The following is a 25591-nucleotide window of genomic DNA, read 5'->3' as shown; positions in this document are numbered from 1 at the left end:
GCTTCAACTGAAATCTCACTACGTTACGTGTCTGGTTTAAGAGGAAAGGTGTGTGGCATCAGCTGATGCTGAGCATGTACTGGAACCCCAGGTAAGCCTCTCAAGTATGTGGCATTAGGTTCCCACACTTGTCACTTAACAGTCTGTTTCTACAATATTAGCTGTGTCAGAAGCAACTTACTTAGTGTGACAAATAGATGGTGACAACAGGATTTCTGTTTTCCCACATCTTATGTGAAATAGTCAACAGTCTGAGTCCTCAATCACACAAACGCTCCAAAGCTAAATGTGGTACTGGCTAGAACAGACTTCAATGTCTTCATACTTAGTAAGTGAAAAGGAACCAACCTCTTTTTTCTTCTTCCCGTTTTAGTTTATCTTCTTCTATTTCTTTAGGTAACTTTTCCTTTTTTTCTTTTTCCACATCATTATGCAAATGTTTGGTGGTATAGCTGAGTGCTGGAGAAAGAAGGATCTCTCCATTTTTGCAGAGTTCATCACGAATTCTAATAAAAAACTGCTGAAGTTCTACTGCATCCTCATATATTTCGGAATCTGTCCTATAACGGCATTAAGAGTATCCATTGACACATGAGCTGCTTCTTTTGTAATACTTCAATTACATGCTAAATCCTATCAAATGCTTTATTACATTCATTAACATAACAATATTTTGGCTCAGCTAGGAGGATGCTCCCATTAAGTTTGTTAAGACAGAGCATCTGAAGCCAGGCATGGTAGCACACGCCACGCCTATAATCCAGCACTCAGGGAGGCAGAGCTGGGCAGATCTCTGAGTTCAAGGCCAGCCTGGTCGACAAAGTGAGTCCAGGACAGCCAAGGTTACACAGAGAAACTCTGCCCCCAGCCCCAGAGTATTTGAGCCATGCACTGTGGTACATTTCTGTGATCCAGCACTTGGAAGGTAGAGGTAGGAGGATCAGGAATTCGGAGTCATCCTCATTAACGTAATGAGTTTGAATCTGAGGCCAGTCTGGGCTACAAGAGACCTTGTCTCAAAAACAAAGGACAAACAAACAGAACGGAGAAAAAAAAGTACACAATTGAGTACCTGAGCTGTCACTCAGTTTCCTTTTTCTTAAGGCACAACCCTTTCTTACTCATGTTAAAGGAAAGGCCCCATATTTTTTCAGATATACAAGGCCTATGAATCAATCATGACAGAAGAAGCTGGCAGAATTAAAAACTGTACTATTGCTCCTGAACAAGTCCAATACTTAATTTGTATCTATTTTCTTTCTTTCTATTTATTTATTTTGTATACAGTGCTCTGCCTGCAGGTACATCTGCAGGGCAGAAGAGGGCACCAGATCTCATTGTAGATGGTTATGAGCCACCATGTGGTTGCTGGGAATTGAACTTGGGACCTTTGGAAGGGCAGTCAGTGCACTTAACCTCTGAGCCATCTCTCCAGCCCCTTTTATTTCTTTTTTTATTGGTGTGTGTGTATGGGGATTCAAGACAGGGTTTCTCTGTGTAGCCCTGGCAGGCCTCAAACTCAGAGATTCACCTGCCTCTGCTTCTCCAGTGCTGGGATTAAAGGTGTGCACCACCATACTTGGCTGCATCTACTTTCTTAACCACAGACCCACATTTCTAGAAAGTTGGGCAAAAAAGTGTCTACTTTCTTCTTTTTGGTCCCACAGCATTGCTCCCTTGGCTGATAGGACTCACTGAAAAACTGAACCTAAACAATAAAGGCACAAGAATATCCTGTGTAATACAAATACAGGTCTGAGAGTTAAATTTAATTTTTCAAAAGGAACTGATTTGGAGGGAACTGGGAGATACAAAAACTGCAAGAAGGAAAAATTATGTGTCATACTTAGAATCTGTCTAACTATATAAGCTTTACTGAGATATAGTCTCATGTTGATACTCAAACTAGCATGGAATTGGATAGGTAGCTTAGCCCTAGCTTTGAACTTGCATGATCTTTCTGCTTCCACGTTCAAATGTTGAGATTACAGGCACAAGTCAAGAGGGGTGGTGACAGACGTATTATTAACAGTTATGTAGACATCGGGTTAGGGGAATATGGTAGGCAAAGCAAGGCCAATCCGTTGTCTCCTGACACAAGGCATTAGAGCATTACACATCAGAGATACTTCGATGACCCCCCACCCTGTCAACAAAGAGAACTGGCAAAGAATTAACCCTGTAAATAACCTACATGGGTATTCTAGAGAAGTTCTAGAAACATGTTCTGAGGATCTGGAGATGTTCATACTTTTAGGAAAGCAATAAAAATAAAATCTACTCAGGAGGAAAGAAGCGCCATAAGACTCTATTTTTAAAATCTTTCTTGAACAAAGATAACTGAAGTCTGTTTTCTTATAATTAAATTCATTTCATGATAGCACTCAGATTTACTGAGAATTATAAGTGAATTGCCAAATTCCTGTAACACTGAAAGGGCAGATTTACAAGTTCACCAGGCCACCTAATATAATTACATTTTGTAGAAATTACTAAGATCCTGATATATCCCCTTTAAAAGTATGGTAAATAATTTACTAATCTTTGCTTTGGCTTTTCTTAAAAATTTCTGTACTATAATTCTAGTATTCAAAACATTCTGTTAGGGAAAAAGAGTAAACAGTGAGATCCTGTCAAGAAAATGGGGGAAAAAATGGGAGTGGTGGTGCATGCCTTTAATCCCAGCACTCAGGAGGCACAGTCAGGAACTCAGTCTCTAAATTCCAGGGTAGCCAGGGCTATACAATGAGACTGTGCCTCAAAACAAACAAATAAACAAAATGATTGATTAAAAAAGTTAGCCTAGGAAACCAGGTGTTGACTGTGCAAGAACAAAAGTTCAAGACAGAAAATCAACCAACTCTAATTTCCTGCAATTGTTCTGCAATCCTTTCAGGTAAGCTTGATATCCAGTAAAAAGAAATAATTAACATTATAAGTTCTATATGCTTTGCTGTACCTGTTTTCCTATGGAGTCTTCTTACTTGCAAGGGAGCCCGGGTGATTTTGAGGAATACGGCCAACATACTAGTGAACTGTCACGACTCAGCACTGCACTGCTGCTACCTGTGCCAACTGTTCTGCTATTATTCCCTGCTCATAGTCCCTGTACTCCATAATTCTGGGTAGCACTAGGGGGTGGGGTAAGTGGTGATGAAGTAAGAATATTCTGGAAATCAACATGTGCATTTCATATACTCATATTATATATCTACAATGCCTAAAATTAATGTGAACACAGTAGATAAGAGGGCAATGTGTAACTCACTAAACAGATGCATTTTAAGCTACTGTTTTCTTTCTTTTGGTTTTATGAGCAGGCTCTTGCTATGTAGTCCAGGCGGGCCTAAAACTCAGAATCCTTCTGCCTCTGCTTCCATGTGCTGGAACTACAGGTATAAACTACAACATCTGGTCTATCAATTCTTCTTAAGAATTTATTTTTTTTCTTTGGGTGTGTGTGGTTGTAGGGGTGTGTACATGCGTTTGTAGGTGTGTGTGCATATGGGTAGAGTTCAGAGGTCAAGGTCAGGCGTGTTTACTACTTTCTACCTTATTTTTTGAGATAGGGTCTTATACTGACTAGCTGGCTAGGAAGCTCCAGGGATCTTCCTATTGCCCACCCTCAGCTACCCTCACTTCCAAGCACAGTAGTCACAGGCCTGTGCCAGCATGCTTGGATTTTTTATATGAGTGCTGGGGATCTGGACTCAGATTCTCAGTCTTGCATGGCAAGCACTAAGCATCTCCTAGACTCTTTTTACTAATTCTTATAAATGCCACAAGAAGTCCCAATACTATTTTTATTTATAAAAATTAAAATAGCTTCTACCATATTTTTATTTTAAAGATTTACTTATTATGTATACAGCATTCTGCCTGCAAGCCAGAAGAAAGCACCAGATTTCATTATAGATGGTTCTGAGCCACCATGTGGTTGCTGGGAATTGAACTCATGACCTTTGGAAGAGCAGTCAGTGCTCTTAACCTCTGAGCCATCTCTCCAGCCCCCTATTATATTTTTAAAACTTATGTGTATGGGTGTTTTCCCTACATATATGTCTTCACACCACTTGCATGCCTAGTGCCTATGGAGGCAAGAAGACGGTGTTAGATCCCTTGGAAACGGAGTTACAGATGGTTGTGAACCACCATGTGGGTGCTGGGAAACACACCTTGATCTTCTAGAAGAGTAGCCAGTCCTCTTAATTGCTGAGCTATGGCTCCAGCCCCCTCTTCTGTTTCTCAACAGAGCTATGGGCATGAGGTAAACTATATGAATTATTGTCTCATATAAATGTGTTGTGGGCCCTCAAAAGCAAAAACCTATCATATCAACAATGGGAGAATGAAAATATCTCAGGTTCTAGAAATATAAATCTACTTCTTTATTTTTTTGTTTGTTTGTTTTTGTTTTTCGAGACAGGGTTTCTCTGTGTAGCCTTAACTGTCCTAGGCTCACTTTGTAGATCAGGCTGGCCTCGAACTCAGTGATCCATCTGCCTCTGCCTCCCGAGTACTGGGATTAAAGGTGTGTGCTACCATGCCCGGCTTCTGCTTACTTCTTAATAGGCAAAAAATTCCCCACAATCTAGGACACATGTATCTTTAGAAGACTCACTGAACTCAAGCCATAATGGGATCACAGAGAGTGTCTTTTGATTTACGGACTCCTTAGACTGAAAGAATAAGCAGACAGCTGAATTTCATGAAAGTGCTGCTACGTCGCACGCACGTAGAACACGCTCGTTAACTAGTGGTCTCCAACAAAAATTACTTGAATGGAAACTCCTACAAAATGGGACCTATTTCCAAAACATGTTAATTAAGGGCCTACCTCCAACTCTGGAACACAACATCTCCACACCCTAACCTTTGCCTTTCTTGATACCATTTATTCTATCAGGAGTATCAGACTCTCTGTTCATCCTCCAACTCTTTTATGATGCTTTTTACCTTTTTAGGTAAACTCTGGCCCACAAAGTTCCTTATACCACTATCTTTTCTAAATGTTGGGTTTTAACATGCTATTTCACAATTCCTGATGCATTAGTCCTATTCTGCCCACAAGACTTCAAGCTCTTAAGAGTCTAGAGCTCACCAATGCTTATCATGCATGGCTCTGTTGCATAACTGGTGACTGTCAGCAGCAATGTTCTCAGAGGGAACCAGCCAGGCCATATCACCTAGTAGTTATTAGCTTATGAAAACTTTTCTGTCTGCACATCTCCAGTTCTTCACCGGAAAACTGAAAGGATTATCAGTTCCCTAGAAAAGCACAGATGAGTTGGGAGATTATCTTCGTGAAGGGCTTTCCCATGATACTTTACAAAAGTTCTCACCAGGAAAAGCAACCATTAATATTTATTTTTCCTTCAAGGTGCAGAGCAAATGACGGCTTTGAAGATCTCCTAGGTTAATTAAACAGCCTGAAGTTCTAGCTCTCAGCACTACAACACTGTAAGCCACAAGAAGGTAGGGGTTTAAAAAAAAAAAAAAAAAAAAAGAAGGTTCATCCAACCAAATGCCTCTAAGCGCATGCAGAACCTATGTTGCAATTGCTGGATTACACTGAATATGCTACCAATAAGTAGCAAAGATATACAAAGGCCAAGAAACTGAAGGGATTCTACTAAATCAATTATTTTAAACCAGTTAGTCCTACGCTAAGTTCTTAAATTAATAATTAAGATTTAAAAACAAAAAGTCTTCTTAAGTACTTGAAATAAGAGATTGAGGGGGGCTAGAGAGACAGCTCAAGGGTTAGGAACACTGACTGTTCTTCCAGAGGACCTAGGTTCAAGTTACAGCACCTACAAGGTGGCTAACAACCATCCATAACTCCAGTCCCAAAGGAACCAACACCCTCTTCTGGCCTGTGGGAACTGGACATATCTGGTACACAAGACGTACATTCATTGCTCTTTTTTTTTTCTCCTCTTTTTTTTTTTTTCAAGACAGGGTTTCTTTGTATATCCCTGGCTGTTCTGAATTCACTTTATAGACCAGGCTGGCCAGGAACTCACAGAGATCGGCCTGTCTCTTATTCCTGAGTACTGGGATTAAAGGCATACGCCACCACACCTGGCTCCTGCAGGACGTCTCTGTACACATAAAATAAAAATAAGTGTTTTGTTTGTTTTTAAGAAAAAGAGATTGGATTTAGACCAGTCTAACCTCAAAGAATAACTCCCAGCTCTTTAATTAAAGCATTCTTAGACTAATCCTACTTTTAATTCTTATTACAAACTATATTACTTCTCCTTTAAAATACATATTCTGTGAAAGGCTGTATTTTAGGTTTCTGCACTGGGCAAGAGCTTCACTTCATTGTCCTCTCACTGGTATTTTGACAACTTAGTAGTGCTCTTTCTTCTTTATAGAATAACCTGCTTTTTGTTTGAGGCAAGATTTCTCTGCATGGCCTGGAACTTGCTCTGTAAACCAGGCTGGCCTCAAACTCAGAGATCCGCCTGTTTCTGCCTCCTGAATGTATGGGGTTAAAAGTGTATGCTACCACTACCAGGCTCGCTCTTTTTAAGTTTCCACGTGAGCCCCCTCCCCCACAACACTGTAAAGGGGAAAAAAGTAGATATTTGTCTTCTGAAAATTCTAGATAGCAGGCTACCCTCTATAACCACGAACCTAAGTGGAAAGATTCATCAAAGCATAATTCCCTAATCTGTTTTGCAGTAAACACCACATATTTCCCTCATAAAGAAATTGCTTTGAAAACGTACCGATTCATCCTCCTTGCCCTTTCCAATACTTCAAACATATGCTCCTGAAATAGATCAAGTCGCCGATAGCGATTACTTTCAACATTCTTCCTAATAATGTCAAATGTCAGGGGAGGTTTGTTGGGAAAGTTTGGATCCACAGCAGGAATTTCTGCTAAGGAGTCACTGTAACATCTTCCTTCATCATCCTGATGACTCATGACTGACACAAAAAGATTATGGATAAGTTCTTGGATCAGCAAAGTCACATTTGGGACATGAGAATCCTCATCTCCCTCCAGGTCTCTCCGAGTTTCGAGGAGGACTTTATGTAGGACAAGGGCATCTTTGTAGATCAAAGACTCTGGTTCATTGTAGGTACAGGCGTTATTAAACATCATGACAAAGTCCTCTACCATAGAATCTATATCTTGGTACTTGTTTGCCATCATGTGACTTCGAATTTTTTCCATGTCCATGGGCTTTTTAATGGTCAGATAGTAGTCAGGCAGCTCTGACCTCGAGGGGAGTCTCAGGAATATAGCACTCAGGCGGCGACCCCTCTTGTCGGTGTAGTTCTTTACCGCTTCGTACACTTCATTTAGTCTCTGCTGCATTGGGGTCATGTACTTTGACTTCTTAGGAGAAACACCACTCTTTCTACCTGAAGAGGGAGATGCAACATAATGCTAAGTGGATAAAACTGTGCTAAGCATAAACTGTTACACAGCTAGTACTACAAATGTTAGAAAGGTGCTGTCCTAAATGACTTGTAAAAACACAATAATTAGCATATCTTTAGTGAGACAGATCTTATAGACAAAAAATAGATCTGAAAGAAAAGATTTACTCTTTTCAACAATATAGTTTATACATATAATAAATTTATATATAAATAATAAAATTTGTATTTGCATATAAACTTTTTTTGAGACTGAATCTCATAACACAGGTGAGCTTTGAACTCTTCACTCTCCTGCCTCAGCCCTTTGAGAGTAAAACTGTATGAGTAACACAAAAGCAAGTCATCATGTTTTTGATGTGAGAATACTTCTTTTTCTTTTTTTACATATACATTTATATTATTACACATATACACAACAAAATACCTACAAGAAGAAGAACCACAAACAATCAGGAATTATATAAATGTTACATTCACAGTGTTTTGGCAACCTTGAAGAAAGCATCTTTCCTAACTTGGTGTGGAGAACAAATACTTTCATGCTGTAACAGCTGTGAAGAGGCCAAACAAATGAGTATCCCTGAGACACTCCAATGTTATCACCTCTGACATCTCTGAGAACTAAGAATTTTACTACAGGAAAAAGAGAGATGTTGAAACAAACTGAAGTGTTGACAAAATTCTTGAAACTTGAATATAAAAGTATTGATTGAGTTTAACATATTTTACCTCTAAATATAAAGCCATATTTTTCCTAGTTCCATTTAAGGACATTCCTAGAAATGATGACCAACTCAGTAACAGGATGCACCAAACTAGTCTTTGTTTATAGGCAGAGTCTCATATAGCCCAGGCTGGCCTCAAACTATGTAGCTGAGGCTGGCCTTGAGCTTCTGATTCTCCTGCCTCCAGCTCCCAAGGGCTGGGATTACAGGCATGCACCTCCATGACTATGTGTATACTTTTATAATTACATGAAAAGTATACTTCGTTAAAGACAAGGAATGGTCATTTAGCAGTAGTTTCCAGTAAACACAGCTCTAAAGATTATCTGACATCATTATTGCTTGTTTAACATTTAAGATTATTTGACATTGTTATTTTTAGCTAGCATTTGTTTAGTTTATATTAAATAAATCAGAAACATCTTCTTTAATTCAATGGTATTCTTTTTCTTGTATTCTTTTCCTTTAAAACTTTCAATAAAATCATATCCACATAGGGCACTCAAATGGTCACTGAGTAGTACATTTCTCACCTCTGAAATTTCATCCAGTAGTTATCGGGATTGATTTTTAATTTTATGAAACATCAAACATAAACTAAACCTGCCATATTTTTCTTTTTGGCATCAGCTAAAGAATAGATAGTTTTCCTATTTAATGGTTATGTTACCACTGAATCCCAGAAAGCATGGAAAATCTGTGCCATTATATTCAAATTTCCTTATTTCATGGTTTGGATATAAAGTATTCCTTGAAAAGTTCTTCATGGCTGGGTAGGCAGTGGTGGTACACGCCTTTAAGCTTGGGAGGCAGAGGCAGGCGGATTTCTGTGAGGCCAGCCTGGTCTATAAATGGAGTCCAGGACAACCAAGGCTACATACACAGAGAAACCCTGTTTTGAAAAACCAAATAAATAAATAAAAAGTTCCTCATGGAAGATTTGGAAGGCAGTTGGTGGATATAGTCACTGAGAACTCTGACCACAATAGCTCTGCTCTTATCAACAGATGACTTGATGGCGTCATAATGTGAAGGCAGTACTGGGAGATGGAATGGACCAGAGTAAGTGCGTCACTGGTGGAGTGCCTCTAAAAGTCCTTGGTCTCTCCATGTTTTTCTCTCTGCTCCTTGACTAAGCAAATCTGCAACTCTGTGTCCTTCTTACATGATACTCTATTTTCAGAAGAAGGGAGACTGAACTTCTGAAGTTGTGTCAAAATGAATTCTCTCACATTTTCATTGTCAGATATTTTGGTCCCATCAATGAAAAAACTAATTAACTTCATACTTTTACTTAAAGCACAGTCAAAGAGTGTGAATGTGAGGAAAGAGAGTGTCAGTGAATAAAAACATATTTAATTAAAGAAATGTCAAGAAACCAGCTATCTCTCTTTGAAAGACTAAATTGAAGAGCAAAATATAAGGCAGACTTACTCAGCTTCAGTTTGGGAGAAGCCATGTCGTCATCATCGGGTAGTGGTCCTAGCTCTTTCCTTTTATCTTTAAGTAACTTCTCCAGGATATGGGCATCATTGTATACCTACATTCCAAAAATATAGTGAAGATTATTTTTTAAAAAGATAATTAAGGAGTAAAGAAGTTTTTTATCTCTTTGAAGGTGGTGACACATAATTAATAGCCAGCACCCAGAAAGCTGAAAACCACAAGTTTGAGGCCAGCATCAGTCACACAGTGAAACGCTATTTCAAATATCTAAACATCAACTAACAAATAAAAAATAACGGACATGTGTAAATGTGTTTAAAACATGGTTCAGTTAGCTGGGTGGTTTTGGCACACACCTTTAAATGCCAGCACTCTTGAGACAGAGGCAGGTGAATCTCTGTGAGTTCAAGGTCTGGCCTACAGAGTGAGTCCAGGACAGCCAAGGCTACACAGAGAAACCCTGACTTGAAGAAAGCAAACAACAACACCACCACCACGGTTTAGGACAGCTGCGAGCCAAATGCTGAAGTTCTCTCAGAGCATTGCTATCTCATGGGAGGACCTATTTTGAAGCTTTCTGGGTGATTATAATGTATAAATATGCATGTTAACATCTAAGATCCACTATGGTAGAAGTTTTATGGACTTTGGATTTTTTATTTCATGTATCTGAGTGCTTAGCCTGTACATGTAAGTTCCTGCACCCACAGAAGCCAGAAGAGCGCACTGGATTCCTTGGAACTGGAATTACAGAGGGCTGGGAACTGCCACACGGGTGCTGTCAACCATTCAGCCATCTCTCCTGGTCCCAGTTTTGCAGATTTAAGTTCCAAGACACTTTTATGTGTTGTTTCCACAAAATAAAAACAAACAAACAAATAAATCTCTATCTTTTTCACTAGATCTCCAAAGCAGCAGACTCAACCCAGTAGAAATAAAAAAACTAAAAATATCCTTCCAAAGACTGACTCACTGGTAGTAATATAGAGATAAGAGCAAGGTTCCTCCTTCAGTGGCTCCCTAGTTCCTCCTATCTCCTTGGCAGAGGCTTTAGTCCTGTCAATGCCCACCAGAGCAAGTGCAGAAGGAATGTGACTTCTCTCACTATCTCCCTTAAGGGTACAACAGTAGCTACAGATAAAGGCCATTTCTTCAATCTGCAAGTATCCTCAATGTGTATACTTTATTTCAAATTCAAATTAACGGCAGAAAAAAAAAAAAAAAACCCAACTTTAAAATCCTGTTTTATTCTTGGGATATTTAAAATAGATAAAAGACATGAAAGAAGATATATTGAAGGAAGATCACACTTTGGCTGTACTGATAAAGAATTAAAAATCAGCCAGGCGTGATGGTGCACGCCTTTAATCCCAGCACTTGGAAAGCAGAGGCAAGTGGATTGCTCTGAGTTCGAGGCCAGCCTGGTCTACAAAGCTAGTCTAGGGCAATCAAGGCTACACAGAGAAACCCTGTCTTGGAAAAATAAGCAAACAACAACAAAAAAGAATTAAAAATCATGGGCTAAAGATATAGCTGAATGGCAAAACACTCATAAAAGTCCTGGGCTCAATTAATCTCAGCAGCACATCCCATCAGACAGAGGATTCAGCACTGAGAATGAGTAATGCTCTTGCAGAACACCTGAGATCATTTCTGAGCGCCCATGAAGCCCAGGACTATACACAACTCCAGCTCCAAGGGATATAACACTCTTTTGTGATCTTAACACCAGGCACATGTGTAATACACATACATAGACACATAAAAACATACATATACACACATACATACACACATACAAAATACACATATACATAAAACCTTTTTCCTTTTATTTATTTGTTTAGTTGTGTATGAGTGCTCTACCTGCATGTGCACCTGCACATCAAAAGAGGGCATCAGATCACTTTATAGATGGCTGTGAGCCACCATGTGGTTGATGGGAATTGAACTCAGGACCTCTGGAAGAGCAGACAGTGCTCTTAACCACTGGTCTATCTCTCCAGCCCCAAAATTGTATGACTCCATCTAGATGAACAATATCATTTGAGGACCCTTCTACAGACTACAGACATTTTCTTTTTTAAGATTTATTTATGTATTATGTATACAGTGTTCTGCCTGCATGTGTACCTGCCCACTAGTAGAGGGTACCAGATCTCATTAATATATGGTTGTGAGCCACAATGGGGTTGATGGGGAATGAAATCAGGACTTTTGGAAAAGCAGACAATGCTCTAACCTCTTAGCCATCTCTCCAGACCACATAAAACCTTTTCAAAAATTCTTAAGATAAATTAAAAAAAAAAAACATTTTAATGTATTCACTTTTCTTGGAGTACATATTCAATATTAAGCTTTATTGCCAAAATTAAATTATTTCTATTATATCTGTTTAATATTCTATAAAACTTGAAAGTATATACTATGATTATTATTTCTAAATTATACACAAGGAAACTAAAGTTGAGGAATAAAAATTTCCTTACACATACAACCGGCAAGGCAGGAAACATTCAAAACATTCGTCTTTTTTATGACCATCATCACTTTGGTTTTTTGAAACTGAGTCTTATATAACCCTAGGTGGCCTAGAACTCATGATGAAGACTAAACTGATCTTAAATTCAGAGATCCACCTGCCTCTTCCTCCCAAGCACTGGTACTACAATGTGAACTATTATATCCAGCTCTTTCTTTTACATGTGAGTGTGTATTTGTGCATGGAGGCCAGAGTTGACGCTGGATGCCTTCCTTGATCACTCACCCCCCCTGCCCCCCCCACCCCCGGTCGTCTCAATGAAGGGATCTCCTTGTCTTACCTCCCCAGATCTGGGGTTACAGGTATGTACTTTTGTATTTGGCTTTTTACATTCGGCGCTGCGGACTTGAACTTAGGTCCTCATCAATGTACAGCAAGAACTTTATATACTTAACCATCTCCCCAACACAAACAAGGATTAAATTTAGGTACCATATAAGTGCATGGGAAACTAAAGGAGGATATCAGGTATTTTCTTCAAGTATGCTCTGTCTTATCTCACCGACTTTCAGCTAAGCTGGCTGACCAGCAAGCCCAAGGATCTTCCTGTCTCTTCCCCAGTGCTAATTTATAAGCATGTGCAGTGGTGCCAGGCCTTTTACATAGGTGCTGGGGAATCTGACTTGAACTTGCATGTTTGCACAATCAGTGCCCTTATTCAATGAACCATCTTTTAAAATTATAGACTTTTACTCATTTTTTAAAAAAATATACTGCCTTCCATTTTAAAACAACCAAGAACAATAAAATAGTAACATAGGAACCAAAACTTGAGTCAAGAAGAGCTGATAGCCGTGGTAGTCAATGGAAATGCTAAAGAAGCAAAGACAAGTTTCCAGACGGTCTGGATTATACCTTTAAACAAGGCTGTTTCCAGCTACATAGCAAGTTTCAGGCCAGCCTGAACAATGAGATAGTTTGTCTTGAAGCTTAAAAAAAAAAAAAGAATTGAGAAAATGGTCCCTAGGTAAAAAGCCAGGCACAGTGCACTTGCCTACAATTGCAGCACCGGGGAAGAGGATCCTGAGGGCCTGCTGGCTAGCCAGCCTAGCTGGAAGTCAGTGAGGTAGGACAGGGTGACTGAGGAAGATGCCTGATGACCTTCCTTAGCTTCCCATGCACCTGCACATTCACCTGCATGTTTTGTATAAAAGTATGAGTGCACATGCACGAACGCACGCATATGCGCGTGCACAGAGAGAGAGACACACACAGAGACAGACAGACAGAGGGAACCTAGCTTTGATCTTTCAAAATGCATTATTCTTAAAAAAAAAAAAAAAAAAAGAACAACAACAACAACAACAAAAAAAAGAACACAGTGTTCACTCTAGATCCCCTGTGTTACCTGGGAGCCCTCCTCATTGTAGTGCCTGGCATTGCGGAACATGAGTTTCATGTCTTCCATCATCCCTTCTTCACCTGCATATTTGTCGTTTCGGATGTTATGCTCAATTATTTTCAGGTCCATTGGCTCTAAGATGATTTTATAGTAGTCAGGATAGTCCTTCTTGGATGGCTTAACCATAAATAGATCACAAAGTCTTCTGCCTGACCCTGGCTCTCGAGCTTCAAGAACAACATTGAATAAAATTTTCATTCGCTGTTTTCTTATGTTCTTTTTACTGTTGAGGGGAAAGGTAGAAAAGGGGGAAAAAAGAAAAACAACACCGTTAGTTTTCTTTATCCAAGGGTAAAATATCCAAGGGTAAAAACCATGAAATAATATAATTTGTGGGCAGGCACTTCACAATGACTACAATGTATTGATTAGATGTGCCATAAACATAGCACACTGGAAAGGTATAAGAGAATAGTTTAAAAATTTACAAAATGATTAAAAGTGATCTTGGCAGGAACAACCAGTGACAAACCTATTTAGAATAGCTCTTGAAATGTAAAGTTGAAAAAGAGATACTGTGTGATACCATAAGGAAATTCAATAACCAGCTGAAATACATTTTGGGGTTTTAAGACAAATAATGCAATAAAATTAGCTATTCTATTTCTAAACACAGACAAAACAAAACAAAACAACCTAACAGTCCCTACTTATTCCTTCACCCAGTATTCCTGTCTAATCCAAAGTAGCCTGAAGTAGTGTGTGCTTCATCTGAGGTCTCTCTAAATTTTTAGCCTTCAGCGTGTATCCTTGCCTTTTCTCTAGCATCCGCAATCAAGATAAGATCCTGAGAAGCTGATATAAATGGTATAGAACAAAGTACAAATATCAGAGATTAATAACATCGGAATTCAAAAGAGTCCCAAGATGCTTGGCTTACTTGTTGACAAAACCAGTTCAGAGAGGCTAAAACGAAATGTTCAAGGCAGATGGCTTAATACATCACTAACGGTTTACCTTCCAGGCTCACTTCTGGTCAATTTTCTTATGTCTTCGGGATAGTGATAAACTCTAGCTGGACGACCCAGCAGTCTCCAAGTGGCCAGGTGTGTAAAAAAAGGAACTAACTCAAGATTTAGTTTCTGGTCTACAAAGAAAACCCTGACAAGATCCTATAATACAATACATAGAGGTAAATATTTTTAATTGTTTTCCAGATTTCAAGGTCATCTTTGGATTCACAACAAGTTTAGACAAATTTGGGCTACATGAGATGGAGGTGGGTTTGGAGAGAGAGGAAAGGGATAGGAGACAGAACAATCATGTGTGCATCTGTGTATGTGAGGTGTGTGTGTGTTCAAATAAAGAATAATCAGCAATTGAAAACCCAGACACCCTTAAGTATCAAAACTGTCTACCTAGCATGACAGGGCTCATGACAAACTGAAAGTGACCTAAACAGGAAAGAAAAAGAAAACTGGTTTCCAGGATTAGGCTCATCCTCACTACCTAGGTCTTTCCTCTGACTGCCCTCCTCCTCTGTGGCCCTGTGATCAGTCTGCCAATCTCTTTCAGCTCTTTTGTGTCTCTGTGTCAAGTAAATAGTTGTTAGCTAACCTAAGAGATGGGTCATCTAGTGGATAGTACTTCCTCAAAGAGGCAATATGGAACAGTGACGTGGAGACAGTGTTCTTGATTTCCAAGTCTGTAGCTAATGGACGCTCTTAATGGAGACAAAACTCCAAAGTGTCAGCCCTCCACACTAGGGCAAGACAACTTTAATTTTCAGAGACTGAGAAGAAATTTCAGAACTTGAATTAAACGTCACAGAAGTCATACTTAGATCCAAGCTAGTATGGTTGTTTAGAACTGTCTCACATGAAGAGCATGACTTCCAAAGATGCATGAACTCAGTTTTGAAATGCCAGGCTAAAAGTGCTCATTAGTTATTACAGAAAGAAATAAGTTCCTCATTGCAGAAGTTCCATGAAGCAGAATGCTTCAGGCAAAGGTCAGACATGAACCAGGAGATACACTTCATTCTCTTCCAGAATTCACCAGACCACTCCCAATTACCAGCAGAGCTTTCTGTATGATGCTACAAACAGTTCTTAGGACTGAAACTGTGGCTGGCTTTAATGAGATTTCAAAAGACAAGTTTTAAACTAAATTTTGTCAAGTAAAAGAATAGCAAATGGTCCATTCTCTCAGTGCCAGTAACACTTGGCAGCTATGAATAGGTCAGATCCGGAAGATGAATCTACCTGTATATACAAAACTGTAATCAAGTAACTATAATTTCCTTTCTCTACTTATTGTCATGAATAAAATAATATATAATTTTTTTACAGCCTCAGAGGCAAACAAAACTATTACTAGGGTCACACAGGATCTTTGAGCAAGTCCAATTTTATTTCATTTTCAGTTTTCTAAATCCTTACATATTGCCTTTGAGACTGAGAACCACTGGTGCAGAAAACTTCGGAGCTAAACTTCCATAACAGCTGTATTACATTTAGTAGTTATGTTTATTGCTTTCTAATACATACTGTTCAGGTATGCATCTCTCTGTGTTTGTGTGAGAGAGAGAGATTGTATGTCATGTGTGTTTAGGTAGCCATAGATGCCAGAAGAGAGATTTGGATTCCCTGGACCTGGAATTATAGGCAGCTGTGAGCAATCTGTTGTAGGTTCTGTAACTAACCTTAGGTCTTTCAGAAGAAATGCAAGTTCTTTTAGGCACAGGAGTCACCTCTCCAGCCCCTTTCTGTCCATTTCCAATATCACTTTGCTTTTTGGAGTCTTCGTTAGAATATATCTGTAGGCACTCTACCCTTTTATCCCCTTTAAGCTACTAACTACAACTAGTTGGGTAACTTCCACTTTTGAAAAGGTTAAAAACAGGTCCCATACCTTTTACTAGTATCAACATTCATTGAGAATCAGTACCATAGAGCATATTAAAGTAAAACCATCTTGTTTCATTCCTCCCCAAGACAGGGTCTCATAATGTGAGCTGACCTAGAATTCCTTAACTCCTGTCCCAGCAAGGCTGGGATTGTAGATATCTGTTTACTACCATGCCTGGCTAAAATATTTGCTATTTTTTTCTGACAAAATCTCATGCTATGCAGCTTAGGGTAGACTCAAACTCAGAATCCTCCTGCCTCTGCTTCCCAACTGCTAAGATTAGAAGTGTAAGCCACAATGCCCAATCAAAATACATCTTAAAGAAACTCAAAATTAAGACTATTCATCATTGTGTAAAGTGATTCCAAGCCAAATCATACACATTATTGTAATTAATACAATTTTAAAGGAGACTGGCCAAAAAAGGCCCTGTACTAAAAGTATCAGAATAGTAGAGCCAACTGTTAACACATGAAAATCAAATGAGTGTCTTTTCTAATTTATACAATGATTAAGAAGGAACTTTGTTATGAATCTCTCATCTTTTTAAACGAATGAACGAACGAACAAACAAACAAACAAAAGTTGGTTCTCAGCTATAACCCAGGCTAGCTTCAAAGGTAGTGACCCTCTTTCCTGAGTCTCTTGGATGCTGTTATGAGATAAAGCTGCTGCCCGTACGAATGCCTCTAACTCCAGTCCCAGACCATTTGATGTCCTCTTCTGGCCTCTGTTGGTACCACATACACATGATGCACAGACATGCATTTGGGTAGAACACCCATACACAGCAAATAAAAATACATTAGCTGGGCGTGGTGGCACATGCCTGGAATCTAAGCACTCAGGGAGGCAGAAGCAGGCAGATCTCTGTGAATTCAAGGCCAGCCTGGTCTACAAATTGAATCCAGGACAGCCAAGGCTACACAGAGCAACCCTATCTCAAAAACAAAACAAAACAAAACAAAAAACAACAACCAATCAAAAAATCACCAAACAACAACAACAACAACAAACCCACTACACAATTATCACTCACCACTGTAAAATGGCAACCTGTGGTTGTACTGAAATTCCTAAGTAGCATATAAAAGATGCCTTAAAGAAGTAATATGTAGACAGGGTCAGAGACTAAGAAAATGACAAGAAACACTAGCCCAGTACAATGTACAAGTACCTACGGGCACTGACTGTTTGGACTGCCAGTGCTGATTCTGATCTCTCCACCATCCCAGTAAGAAAGACACTCCTGTGATGCAAGCAGCACTCATCAGTCTGTGTCACTAGCAATGCTAGCCTCTACCTTTTGCTAAAGAAGCATAGGCACATGATAAAAAAGGGGGTTTGTCTGCCCCTGGAAAAGAAAGCCAGCAACCAATTAAAGGTAGCACATGTGGAAGCTAATTTTGACATACTAACTAGATTTCTAAACTATACTGCTTCCTTTACTCATAAAATAAACTGGCATCTCAAATACTTAGTTTCACATGCATAAGATTTTCCTTTTCATACTGTCAGTACCGACCATGTCATAGAAGAATTACAATATTAAAAGTATGTTTATGCATAAAAAAGGTCTGCACACCTGGATAGCCTCCTGAGACACAACATTTCACTGTCATGAGTATTCCTGGGAAAGCAGAAACAAACAGTACATGTGAAGAGAAATAAATCAAGCAACACTGGAGGGTCATGCATAAGCCAAATATGACTGAGAAAAAGAAGATTATTTGGTCCAAAAGATAAAAAATCGTAACACGAAACATTTCAATACAAAAACCAAAAGCAGATTTTTGAGTAGAGGGTAGGGAGAAAGGGTGCAGTCTCAGAATGAAAAGAATAGACGCACAATCCATTTTTCTTACACTTTTTAGTATTAAAAAAAAAAAAAAAAAAAGCAAAACCAGAAGAATACTTATTATTTGGAGCCCAGTTGTCTCTGGAAGACATGGCTCTTACATCTCTGGCCAAGCTCAGGCTTCCCTGCCTTCTGCAGAGACTCACTGTAACCTTCTTTAAAAGGTTCATCACTTTGTTACTGACCAACAGGACTTAAGTCTCTGTCTCGTAATATCCAATCCTGGGATAGTTTATTATTGTTGTTGTTATTGTTGTTTTGGTAAATAATTTGGTAGCTACTTTTTTTCACCTTATATGAACCATTTCCTGGGGAACCTATTCATAGGGAGACTTTTGTCTGAAATAGGATTTAATAATTTTAATAACATGGCTTAGTTTTCTTTTTATAGGAGGTTGAAGGGCAATGACTTCATTTACTTGGACTATCCCACAAACTACAAGCTACAGAGACATGTACTTTCTAAGTAGACAGCTTGGGTAACACTTCCTAACACTCATCCAGTGTTGGCACTAACTGCACCACCACATTGCCTCCATTACCTGAGAAGGTTCTATCTTTGATTGGTGACTGATCTGGAAAACACAGGTGATGCTGAAGAGAATTATAGAATTATACTCAAAGATGTTCTTGATTTGATGTCTCTGATCTGGTTTCACATTTTTCCTCCGTTGTCCCTAGTATAACAAGGAATTAAGAACTTGGAAGGATGAAATCCACAGGCCAGTAATGGAGGAGACTTGCATCTCAGGGCACACCAACCTATTCAGCTAATACCACATAGCTTTGCAGGGTTTTCCAAGTTAAAAGCTGTTTCCCAACTGCTGTTTAAGAGGGAAAGACAAGGCAGCTTTTTGTTCCTAAGTCACATTTCAAAATCTTCTGATCTAAGTGGACCTTTTAATGCAAATACAGAAATATGTTTTAAAAAAAGAAAAGAAAGAAAAGAAAATGAACTGATTTCTTCATTCGATTCTGAGTCTGTTGAGTCCTGTTATCCATGATTAGTTTACTCCTTGTTCAAGGGATGTTCTCAGACTGACTGTTGCTACAAAGAATGTAAAGTATCTTCAGGGAGAATATGGTGTTCCACAAAGATCAGGCCAAAGAAATTCCAAGAGATGGTCTTACAGGATCCCATGTAAGAGTCTAGCCTTAGAATCTCACAGTGAGGTTCCCTGACTTAAAATCAGTGATGGAGGGAAGGGGAAGTCGAGAGGATGGTTAGAAAGAAATAAAAAAACAAAAGAAACACCCAAATAATCAGCTTAACATTTTTTTTGCCTGTAAGTAGTTATGACTTGATATCTCAAAACCGTAAGTAAGATCAAGTTAATAAAGAAAAGCAGTGATCAGAGCAGTGATTTATTTCGTTGCAGCAGCAGTGCTGACTTATTCCTTACCTTCCTTAATTACTACTCTATTTTTGCAATTCACTATGAAACAACTATCTAAGATTTAAGTGGCGCTTTGAGAACACTAACTTAAAGAAATCTGAACAGTGAAAAGAATGTTTCCCCAATCTACATGTTATTTTTCTGTCATCTAAAAGCAATATGGTACTTGGAAAAAAGAAAACACTATCTGTCCAACTTACAAATGAATTAGAAAAAATATACTATCAAATATTTAAAGCTTTTAAAAGAATTCATACTTCACAGCTTACATTTTTTTCTGAATTTATCTAAAGTAAAATAAGTAGGAGCTGAGCTGGATCCAGATTTGAGAAGAACATATACCTTTTTCTTTTGGCACTACCAGTATCAGAAGTGGCTGAAGAGATCATGCTGTCTCCATCCTCAATGTCATCTCTCCTGGCAAGCTCTTTCTTCTTTGCCTGAAATAAAGCAGGTGCAGGAGTCAGCCTCACTATCAGGCATTCCTATGAATATATGAATGTTAAAGAGCTAGGCATATCACCTACATTCATTCAGAGAAGTATGACCTCATGTAGGATGCAAAAACTAAACAGTCTTCAAACATTTTTAATAACCTAATTTAATAGCCTACATGATAGAAGAATAGATTAAAAATTAAATCAGACTAAAAAATAAGTATCAATGCCAGCTAGAGCATTTATGATTGTGAATGGCAAGGTATAGTTAAAAGCTCTGAGGCAAGATGTGGGATTGGCTTGCCCTGCTGGCCATGCTTAAGCTAAGCTAACTTAGAAGGGAGCCTTTGGAACCTTACTTCTGAGGAATACTACACCAAAGAAAAAAAAAGTTCAAAAACTGAGAGGTGAAAATCTAGATCTACCATCATAAAAAAGTAAATAAAGACTATGCTTGATATAAAATTGCCTGTTATTAGCCGGGCGGTGGTGGTGTACGCCTTTAATCCCAGCACTTGGGAGGCAGAGGCAGGCAGATTGCTGTGAGTTCAAGGCCAGCCTGGTATGCACAGCAAGTCCAGGATAGTAAGGCTACACAGAGAAACCCTGTCTTGAAAAACAAAAAATAAATGAATGAATTAATTAATTAAAAAATAAAAAATTGCCTGTTATTGGTTCAAGGTTCTTTTTTAAAAAAATATTTATTTATTATGTATACAGTGTTCTGCCTGCATGTACCCTGCACACCAGAAGAGGGTACCAGATCTCATTATAGAGAGTTGTGAGCCACCATGTGGTTGCTGGGAGATGAACTCAAACCTTTGGAAGAGCAGCCTTAACCTCTGAGCCATCTCTCCAGCCCTCAAGATTATCCTTGCTTCCAGAAATAATCCTACCAAAAACTATGAGAAAGAAGCCAGCAAAATGGCTCAGTTCACTGAGCCATTGGTGCCAAGCCTGATGACTTGAGTTTGATTTCTTAGACTCAAGTGCTAAAAGGAGAGAACTGATTGCTACAAACTGTAGTATGACCAAACCCCTGGCAACAAACACGTGCGCTTATGCGTGCGCGCGCACACACACACACACACACCCAAAAAGGACAAAAAGCCCACATATGAGAGAGAGTTAATCTGTATTTCTTTTCCTGCTTTTTGTTTGTTTCCTGAGACAGGGTTTCTCTGTGTAGCCCTGGCTATTCTGGAACTTAGTCTGTAGACCAGGCTGAGATCTGCCCTCCTCTGCCTCCCAAGTGCTGGGACTAAAGGCGTGTGCCACCACAATCTGGCTTGGGTTAATCGGTCCTTCTTCTCTACCACCTCTTTGTCATAAAAATCTCTGATCTCTAGTACCTGGTTCCCTCCCAGGTATACTGTGAAAGGTTTGACAAGCCCTTCAATAACACAATGATCAACTAGTTTTGAGATTTTTTTTTTGTTGCCAAAGCCAGGTGTGTGTGTGTGTGTGTGTGTGTGTGTGTGTGTGTGTGTGTGTGTGTGTGTGTGTGTGTGTTTGTCTGTGTGTAAAACCAGGGTCCTCTTGCCTCTGCCTCCTACTGAGTACTGGGATCAGAGATGTGTGCTACCAGGCTCTCAAAAGCCATCCCTATATTAACAAAGTCTAGAACAAAAGAATTATCATCTGAAATAGAAGGGTAACTTCCCCAGAATCTTGAAACTGGCTCTCCCCATAGTGACAAAGCCTATCTTCCTCTACCATAATGCTTATAATATTTAAAATATTATTTCTCCTCTACATGGTTCTGACAAGTCTAAAAAATCTTCAACAGTACAAGAATACCCCAAATATATGAAACTACCTCAGTGATAAACAGCAACATACCTGCATGACTTGCTGCAATTTTAGAACTCGCTTATAGATGGCTGAATTGGGAACATTATAGCGTTTGGCATTTTCAAACATTAAATTCAGATCGCACTCCAAATGATCTAAAGTTTCATATTCTTGGTTCTTTAGCTTTGTTCTGTGAAAGAGAAATGATTAGAGGTTTCTATTATGAAAACTATCAACCATTCTTCCAGAAAGTTCAACAACAACAACAACAACAAAACAACCTTCACAAGTACTACAAAATGTCTTCATAAGCCACTTGTATTTGGCTTTCAAGTTAAAATAAGGTCTGAAGCACTATTAAATTTAGACAATATCACAGTTTATCTGAGAATCCAAAAGAATAAATTAAATAAAAGGATTTAGTAAAGCAGTCAACTATGAAAACAAATATACTAGGAAAACTCCCAGTGGAAAAGCCTGAGAAACAAAAATTAGAGAAATTTTAAACTAACTCAATGAAGAATCACCATGAACTACTGATTTCTGAAAATTAGGAGGCCACTCTAGTTCATAAATGTAGTGATACGGTCCTGAAAAAGAACTCAGAATAATATATTGGCGTCCAGAGGAGACACACAAACAGTGAAGGTAGCTCTTATGATGGGGAATAAGAGTCAGTGTCAGTGCCTATTTATTAGTATTCTTCCACTTATACAGAAGCACATAGAGTTGGGCGGTGGTGGTGCACACCTTTCATCTCAGAACTCGAGAGGCAGAGGCAGGCAGATCACTGTGAGTTTGAGGCCAGCCTGGTCTACAAAGAGTCTAGGACGGCCAGGGCTACGAAGAAGAAGAAGGAGAAGGAGGAGAAGGAGAAGGAGGAGAAGGAGGAGGAGGAGAAGGAGAAGGAGGAGAAGAAGAAGTAGTAGAAGAAGAAGAAGGAAGAAGAAGAAGGAAGAAGAAGAAGAAAAGGAGAAGAAGGAGAAGAAGAGAAGGACTAGTTTAAAGCTGAGGATTGCTTTTTTTATTTAAAATCACTATGAATGCAAGCATTGGGGCTAGAGAGATGGCTCAGAGGTTTAGAGCATGGACTCCTCTTCCAAAGGTCCTGAGTTCACTTCCCATCAACCACATGGCGACTCACAAACATATATAATGAGATCTGGTACCCTCTTCTGGTGTGCAGGCAGAATACTGTGTACATCATAAATAAATATGTAAATATTAAAAAAAAAAAGAATGGAAGCATTTTAGACACATTACTAACCAGCAGTTCTCAAATGGGCTTGATGCTCTTTGTACAAAGTAGAGTCTCTGTTGGCTCTAACTCTATAATTTTGGGCATAAACTTTTACAACTTTGACTAAAGTATCTATATGCCAATCATCAAAATTAAAAACAACAACACAACAACAACAACAAAAACTGTCCTAAGAATGACAAAGGTGAAAACAACTTCATCAAGTGAATGTGGAGACCCCAAACTTTCTCTTAAAATGGTATTCTCCAACCTGCATATAAAGTTTTACGTTAAGTTTACTCATTTACTCATTCTGTGCAGTGCGTATGGAAATATTAATATTGGAAAACGTCTCTAGATTCGGCAAAAACAATTAAGTACAAATGCAGTTCTTAGTGCTAGCTCATAAGCCTAACACCAGAATTTAAAATATACTCTCAAGTTTATTCCTGCTAAAACAAAAGGTGATGGGTACTTGTTAAGAACACCCCCAAAGAACAGAAAATCTGGGCCAGCAGGAGGAGTCAGTGGGTAAAAACACTTGCTGTCCAAGTCTGACAATCTTAGAGTTCAGTGCCCAGATCCCATAGTTAAAGAACTGACCCCTAAAAGTTGGCCTCCTAGCTCTCCACCAGTTAGGGTATGCATTTGACTGCATTCTACAACTACGTGTATACATGCCGCAAAACAGAATCCAAACATGAAAACAAAAACGTGTTCTACATCCACAGATACTGACCACACTGGTGTTATTCAATGGCACAGGGAGGGGAGTGATGAGGAGGGGAGGGGAGGGGATGGGAGGGGAGGGAGGGGGAGAAACAAGGACACATGGGGATGGCAAACCCTGGTACAATGGAGAGTGGCATGGGGAGCCACACTGGCTAATTCCTCTAACTTTCATTTTGGGGGCGTTGGAGACAGAATTCAAAGGCATGCTAAGCAAGCAGACTTTGTAACTCACACAGCTCATCATCTACTCTACACTGTTTGGGGAGGCATCTATCCATCTCCCTTCCTTCTGCCAACAAATATTCCTAGGACCATGCTGGGTTATGCAGCCATTAAAATTGAATGAAACTTAAAATCAAAATTCTTACCTTCATTCCTCACATTTTAAGAGCACAACATCAAGTGACTTGTGATTATTACACAGGATGATACACACAGTAATATATTTCTAGCATTATAGAAAGCTCTTTTGAATAGCACTGCAGAAGACATGGCTCCATCAAAACTTTAGTGTGAGACCTGTTAGGCCTCAATTATTTCCCTACTTTCACTCTTTCACCCTGGTACACTATACACAGTGGTTCTCAACCTTCCTAATGCTGTGACCCTTTAATGCAGTACCTCATGTTGCAGTGAGCCTCAACAGTAAAATTATTTCATTGCTGCTTAGCAATGTAAATATCTTATATGTGACCCCCAAGGTCACAACCTACAAGCTGAGAACCACTGCACTATACAACTACCACAGAAAAATTTAAATGGGGGAAATGCAGAATTCTGAATCTTGCAAATTCTTTATCTTCTCATTTAACAAATCAAAGTTAGTATTACAAAATTCCAACTCAAAAGTTTGTTAACTAAGATGGCTGATGACTTAATTTGGCTTTTAAAATGAACTAGACTAATGACTAAAGACATGGCTCAGCAGTTAAGAACACTGGCTACTTTTCAAAAGGACCAAGGTTTGATCCCAGCACCCACATGGCAGCTTCCAACCAGGGACTCTGATGGCCTCTTCTGCCCGCCACAGACATCAGGTACACATACAGTACTGAGACAAACACACAGACAAAATACCCATACAACTTTTTTTTTTTTTTTTTTTTTTAAATATATAAAGTAGAAGTTGTAGGGACAGGACACACTAGAGACAGGGTCCAGCAGTTAAGAGCACTTGCTGCTCTTGTTGAGGACCTGAGTTCAGTTCCCAGCATCTACATGGTGGCTCACAACAATCGGCACCTCTAGTCCCTGGGGATCCAAAGTCCTCTTCTGATATCCAAGGACACCAGTCATGAACACGGTGTACAGACATACATGCAGGCAATACTCATTAAATAAATACATCTTTAAAAAATTAAAATTAGAGCTGGGCGTGGTGGCGCACGCCTTTAATCCCAGCACTCAGGAGGCAGAGGCAGGCGGATCGCTGTGAGTTCAAGGCCAGCCTGGTCTACAAAGCGAGTCTAGGACAGCCAACATAACACAGAGAAACTCTGTCTCGAAAAACCAAAAATAAAAAATTAAAGTAATTGGACTACTACTTAAGTTTTAAAAAATGAAGTAAAAAGAAACTAAAGGTAAAAAAGTACTAAAAGGAACTTCATAATATCTTTAAAATTCACTATTCTTCCTAAAGCAAAGAATATAAATGAAACATTTCTAGACTGTTCTAATGAACCTTAACCTCAATTTCTGTATCATTTTAGTAAGTCAAATAAAGTGACTTTCTATATGCCAAGGCAGGAGGACTTTGAAGGCAGC

General features: G+C 39.1%; 1 protein-coding gene across 48 annotated transcripts in view; it reads right to left on the bottom strand.

The window, feature by feature from the left end:
• The window catches only part of Pbrm1 (polybromo 1), a 101449-nt gene that overhangs the window by 39680 nt on the left and 36178 nt on the right, over positions 1-25591 (bottom strand). For 27 of the 48 annotated variants that reach the window (XM_051141091.1, XM_051141103.1, XM_051141147.1 and 24 more), the window contains 7 exons: positions 21904-22045; positions 19967-20064; positions 17955-17999; positions 13466-13742; positions 9564-9669; positions 6741-7383; positions 349-560 (listed from right to left, as the gene is read on the bottom strand). In XM_051141091.1, the coding sequence (XP_050997048.1) occupies positions 349-560; positions 6741-7383; positions 9564-9669; positions 13466-13742; positions 17955-17999; positions 19967-20064; positions 21904-22045 (1523 nt within the window). Of the gene's footprint in view, positions 1-348; positions 561-6740; positions 7384-9563; positions 9670-13465; positions 13743-14635; positions 14914-17954; positions 18000-19966; positions 20065-21903; positions 22046-25591 lie in introns of those variants that run through there. The other 21 variants (XM_051141172.1, XM_051141192.1, XM_051141293.1 and 18 more) reach the window with 2 other exon arrangements.

Source organism: Acomys russatus, chromosome 3 (assembly GCF_903995435.1).
Source record: "Acomys russatus chromosome 3, mAcoRus1.1, whole genome shotgun sequence".
In the NCBI taxonomy this organism is placed as follows: domain Eukaryota; kingdom Metazoa; phylum Chordata; class Mammalia; order Rodentia; family Muridae; genus Acomys; species Acomys russatus.
The sequence above is the reverse complement of the archived record's forward strand: the minus strand, read 5'-3'. Positions and strand labels throughout refer to the sequence as shown.